This window comes from Eretmochelys imbricata, chromosome 5 (assembly GCF_965152235.1).
Source record: "Eretmochelys imbricata isolate rEreImb1 chromosome 5, rEreImb1.hap1, whole genome shotgun sequence".
Taxonomy (NCBI): domain Eukaryota; kingdom Metazoa; phylum Chordata; order Testudines; family Cheloniidae; genus Eretmochelys; species Eretmochelys imbricata.
In genome coordinates this window covers 122,578,176-122,584,175 of record NC_135576.1, presented here as the reverse complement: position 1 = coordinate 122,584,175, position 6,000 = coordinate 122,578,176, and the positions used below count along the sequence as shown (strand labels likewise).

Genomic DNA, 6,000 nt, shown 5'->3' with positions numbered 1-6,000 from the left:
TATCTTTGCTAATGCACCTCAGTCATGACCTACAACATCCTCGCCCCCAATGCTGGGGTACTTTTACTACTTTTGAATTTATGATATGCCATTGTACATTAGGAATGGAGACAACCACACTCACGCACACACACCCCTTCTTTCTCTCTCCCCCACCCCATCCCCCCATTTCTTTCTCGCTCCCTTTGAATTTTTTCTCTGTACAAAACAGTTGTCTTCTACAAGTCATTCTAACCAAGGGTGATGGCTTGGTAACCAATGATTGCAGGTCCCACAGGTTGAAGCCTTTTTAAATCTGAAGCAGTAGCTGAATGGAAACGGCATCTAGAGCAATATTGGATTCCCAGAAGTGAGCGGTGCAAAGGTGAGAAATCTGGTAAGGTACAAATTCAGGGTCTAGTCCTGCTGCCCTTACCCTCTGGGAACAATGCTGTTGCCTTTAGTAAGATAAAGCTGCAGGTCATACTATAGGCCAATGATAAAAGTTGGAGTGTCATTCTTTCTGTTTGACAACTAAATCGTCTTGGAGAAGTTAGGAAAAGTCTGAGAAGGGAACGATTTCCATCTCTCTAGCTGCTATTTACAGCTCAGAAACATTAGGGCTATAGTCATAGAATACCAGGGTTGGAAGGGACCTCAGGAGGTCATCTAGTCCAACCCTCTGCTCAAAGCAGGACCAATCCCCCCAGTTTTTGCCCCATCCCAAATTGTCCCTTCAAGGATTGAACTCAAACCCCTGGGTTTAGCAGGCCAACGCTCAAACCACTGAGCTATCCCTCCCCCCAAGCTATCCCTCCCCCAAAACTGGCCACTTGCACCCAAAATACCAGGTGGCCCGCGTGTAAGAAATTGCTCTCATGTGCAGCTGCAGAGGATGACGTGTGCCAATCCTGGCGCGTGTGTAGACGCTGCCTCTGGGGCCTGTTGTCAAGATCCATGCAGGGAGCTGCGGCGCGTGTCAGCAAAGGCTGTATCAAGCAGGCTCTCCGGAGTCTAAGAGGGGGAAACCTGGCTGTCTACATGGCCACGTGCAAAAGCGCCCCTATTACAAACCCAGCACGGGGTTAGAGCTGTCTAGATTGCAGCTATAAATAGCCCTTGTCCGCCAATCGGACCCTTCACGCTTGTTTTATGCCTCGTGCTAGCTGAGATAAGGACCCAGGGCGCTGGAGGGGGAGCTGTCCGCCCGGGCTCTGGGCTCTGCCCGGGAGCGCTGGGGCACAGGGACTGCGGGCAGCCAGCGGAGCGCTCCGGACCCCAGCGCCGCCGGAGGGGACTGTGCCCGGCGCTGGGGCGGCCCGCCGGCTTTGGGAGAGCGCCTGTCGGTGGGAGTTTAGCGCAGCCAAGCGACGGACCGGAGTCATCCAGCAGCTCGGCAACTTTGTCGCCTCGGAGCAAGCCCCCCCGCGGCTGGGGGAGGCGGGTGGGGGGGGGGGTGGAGAAGCGAGCACAGAAGAGCTGGAGGAAGGGCTGAGGCTGGGCCCCTCCCCGAGCGGGGATGTGGGGCTGGGCTCCCTGGGGGCCCCCCCACCGGCGGGATCTCCTGGCCACCGCGGGGCGATGATCAGGGCGCCTGGCGGGGGCCGCCTTTCACTGCGCTGACTCTTTGCCGAGCGGACGGGGCTGTCCGGGCGCTTCGGGGCGGGGGTAAGCGATCGATGCTGCTGGGGAAGGAGGGTCCCCCCCGGCTGCCCCCCGCTGGGGCCAATGGCTGGCGCCGGGGCCCCCAGGCGCCTGGAGTGACTGGAGCCGGCCGCCACCCCCGTGGCTGGGAAGCTGCTCCCGGCTTTGGCTGCTGGGCGGTGCGAGGGCTCGCAGGAGGCGGCGGCTGAGCTGGGAGGGGGGAAGGGGCCGGCCGCTCCTCCCGGCTCCCCGGCCGCTGGCTTTCCGCGATGTGGAGACTGGGTCTGTGGTGGCTCCTGAGCAGGGTCTGTCTGCTGCCGCTGCCGCCCTGCGCCCTGGTGCTGGCCCGGGTGCCCGGCTCCTCCTCCCACCCGCAGCCCTGCCAGATCCTCAAGCGGATCGGGCACACCGTGAGGATCGGGGCGGCTCACCTGCAGCCCTGGGCAGCTACCTCCCGGACCAGCCGCGGCTGGAGCTGGGGGGCGCGCAATGACGCCCCGCTCGGAGCAGCGCCGGACCCCGCTCCCGGAGCGCAGGAGGAAGGGAGCAACGGGGGGCAAAGTGCGCACAAGGCAGCCCAAACTCCCAGGACTACCGGCGGGAAGGGCGCCGGGATCCGGAGGCGGTGGATCGGGAACAGGGCGCAGCTGGGCACCGGGAACCTGACTGGCACCGAGAGCGGAGACCAGGAGCTGCTGCTGCTGCCCAAGGACGCGCTGCTCCTGGGGGTGGAGAACCTCAACCGGGTGAGCGGGCTGCTGCCCTACAACCTGTCCCTGGAGGTGGTGATGGCCATCGAGGCCGGGCTGGGCGATCTACCTCTCTTGCCTTTCTCTTCCCCCAGCTCCTCCTGGAGCAGCGACCCGCTCTCCTTCCTGGAGAGCCTCTGCCACACCGTGGTGGTGCGGGGGGTCTCCGCCCTCCTCGCCTTCCCGCAGAGCGCCGGGGAGATGCTGGAGCTGGAGTTCGTCTCCTCGGCTCTGCGCATCCCGGTCATCAGCATCGTGCTCCGGGAATTCCCGCGGAAGAGCCAGGTAAGGTCCCCAGGGGAGGGAAAGAGAGACAGAGGGGGGTGTATTAGGGGTGGGGGGAGTGGCAAGAGGCAGTGAGGGGTGTCCCACTGTGAATAGAATATCAGGGTTGGAAGGGACCCCAGCAGGTCATCTAGTCCAACCTCAAAGCAGGACCAATCCCCAATTTTTGCCCCATCCCTAAATGGCCCCCTGGAGGGTTGAACTCACAACGCTGGGTTTAGCAGGCCAATGCTCAAACCACTGAGCTATCCCTCCCCCCAGGCTTATAGGGCAGATCGCCCTGCCCCATACAAACTAAACACATCTAACGCCTGAACTCCCAAAGAGCCGCGGAGTGGGTGCCTGCATGTCTCCAGGGGGAGCCCCCCCCCCCCAGTGCGCATCAGGACAGGTGTCTAGCCAGAGCTGGCTCAATCGCTTGGCCATTCAGCCCCTAACCTGATGGCTCAAGCCAGAGAGGAGGAGGCTGGCCGAACGGCTGCTGCAACCTGCTCTATAAACACCCTGCTGTGGGTCAGACCATACACACTCCGCAGCTCCCCTGAGCCAGAGGGAGAACTTCTTCAAAGACCGTTTCCCAGCACTGTGGGTTTTTGCCACGAAGGGACTATGCATAGCTGACAATTTCAAAACCTGCATCAGTAGGCTGTTTCCTCTACACACCCACACCCACACACAGCCCTACGTGTTGTAGGGGAAGCAGCAGCCACCCCTAATTTAAGATTGGATAACATTTTTATCGCACTCTAGACTTCCTTCGGGCAGGAGGGCAGAATACTCTTTCTCTTCACTTTGTTCCTGAAGAACATTTCCTAGTGTTCTGTTCCATCAGAGAAAAAAAAAGTACCAATCTAAAATATGCAGTAAAAGCCCTCAGATTTATTAGGTATCTAGTTCAGGCTGCCTGGCTTCAATATTCGGATTCCAAATGTACCTGGAGTGGGTTGGTAGCCATAAAACGTACTGACAAATGCAGAACACAGATTCTAAAACACCTTATTTTCCACCTCAAGGCAGACCTTTGTATTGTCCTAGGATGCCCATTTAACAAACAGAGTGTAGGGAAGCAGACTCTAACTGAAAGGAAAGTGGAGTGTGGTAAATCTTCCAGTGAATCTTCTCCCATCAAGAGCCAATGCCGGAGAGTACAGGGTTAAAAAATCAAATACATCAGAGTGAAAAGGGAGAAGCATCTCCAAAATTGAACTGGTTAATCACAAATATTGGTATTAGAATGATAAAGGGAGAGACCATGTATAGTATGCCCATGCCCAGAGCACTCTGTGATGCCATGGAATTCATCCAACAGTTGTTAGGCACCTCGGTGCTTTCAAAAATCTCATCACGTGCCTCATATTTGAATGCCTAAATAGCTGAAAAAATCTGGCCTTTTGTCAAATTCTACATTCCTGAAGCTAATATCACAACAACAGAAAGTGGTACCCTATTCATAGCATCAGAAGAAGTCATTTAGATTGAAATCTTAGAATTATCTCCTGCCACATACAATGCTATATAGAGTAAAACATGCCATTCTTGTCCAACTTTCCATTCTCTATGCAATATCTAATGACTAGTGTATACTGACAATAAATCTAAACCTAGTTATTACCAAGGAACACAGTTTACTTCATGAAGTTCTCCCTAAATAGTAATCATAATATCAGCAAAATGTAGCAGTTTACAGCTATCATTGGGCCAAACAGATCAGGATTTCCTTCATTTTAATACCAGTGCAAATCACACTGAAGTTTTGACAGGCCATTCATTAATTTGGAGGCAGAAGTTCTTGACCAAAGACACCGAGAAATTGAGTCTTGCTTAGCATTCGTCTATGCAATATTACATGGAATGATTATGTACACAGACAAGATAGTTTCCCTTCCAATCCCAAGATTTCTGATTGCCACTCACCAACTTTCCCAGGGAGATGACTCACAGGCAAATGGTTGAAAATGAAATCGCCCTACCAGACTGAGCCAGTGGTATGGGGAGAGTATAGATATAGGCAGAGTTGTTGGAAGTATGTGAGGTGGTTGAGTATTTTTGTAGCAGTCTTTTCCGAATTTTCATACTGAAAAGTACGTTTTAAGGGTGAACTACAAATGAAGCATTAGCTGTTCCGTTTTACCAAGATTTATTATTAAAAAGAAACTTCACAAACCATGCAGTGCAATAAAATAATAAACAGCTAATGATCTTCACAGTTAGTTCAGTGTGGAGATGACACTCAGCGATGGATATAGCAGGAGGGGCGGGACAAGGAGACGTTATGCCTTGCTGGTTATTCACATATATACTGGTTCTGTGTTCCAGCAGGTTTCTCTAGTATCTGATATCAAGGCATGGGATATTCTGGGCACCACTGGGCAGTGGGAACCAGCTGATTGTGGCTTTGGAGCATCAAAAAGGAAAATAAAGATACATTTTTAGATTAAGTGGTGAATCCCTGCTAAAATGGCAAATCTGGGCATACAGCAGATGCTCCTGCAGCAAATGGAATTTTGACATTTAATTTGCAGTTCAATTGTAAAATTACCATTAGAAAAGGTTTTGTAGTGTCAAAGGATACTGAGTGCCAAATGGTATGACCTTATTGGGTATGTGGTACCTCCAGAAGTGATATTGACCCACTAGTCCCAAGTAAGTCTGAGCACTTGTGCAGGGGAAGGCATTTTTGGGAAGTGGGCATAAGGAGAAGACAGCCTTCTGTCAAATATAAAAATCAAGGCGATGTTTCCAAAACAGAAGTCATTTTTGGCAAAGCAGTACTGCCTAGTTACAATATTTGATAGTTTTAAAGCTACATAATCATCCTAAATTTGTCTGAATCCAAATACTTAGGTTTATAAAGGATCTCTCAATACCATACAAAGCTGACACTATTTCATGTGCTTTAATGCTCATTTTCTCCCATTCCACACATTTTAGTATTAAAACAATATGAAACATGTCTGTTGTAGACTGTGAGAGATATGAAGGAGCCTCTTTAAAGGGTGGCTTTTGAGTCTTGCTTTCTTCCAATTCCTGCTGAATTATTCTGGTTCAGGAATATTTCTTACACGTACACTATTAGGGCTAAGGGGCTTGATTCTCATTTAAGCTAAGGTCTCTTTCTGCTTCCAGAGTAGTGTTGAAGGCCAAAGTAACCAAGAATCAGGCCCTGTCTGGACAGCAACCTGAGAATTTTTAATCCTTCTGAATGTGAATTTTGAAGACACAACAGGCATTTTGGTCATAAAAATGTTGTTTTGTATCTTTCCTGTGTTAGGTGGAAGCTCTTGGTTGTGCAATTGTCTACCATTAAAAGCGGTAATATGTGTATTTGCTGTCCTGTGTTTAC

At 51.4% G+C, this 6,000-nt stretch overlaps 1 protein-coding gene across 1 annotated transcript in view; it reads left to right on the top strand.

The window, feature by feature from the left end:
- Positions 1 to 1,892: 1,892 nt before the first annotated feature.
- Positions 1,893 to 6,000, top strand: part of GRIN3A (glutamate ionotropic receptor NMDA type subunit 3A) — a 92,578-nt gene continuing 88,470 nt past the window's right edge. Inside the window, exons 1-2 of the mRNA XM_077816495.1 lie at positions 1,893 to 2,155; positions 2,246 to 2,657. Coding sequence (XP_077672621.1) covers positions 1,893 to 2,155; positions 2,246 to 2,657 — 675 coding nt within the window. The remainder of the gene's footprint in view (positions 2,156 to 2,245; positions 2,658 to 6,000) is intronic.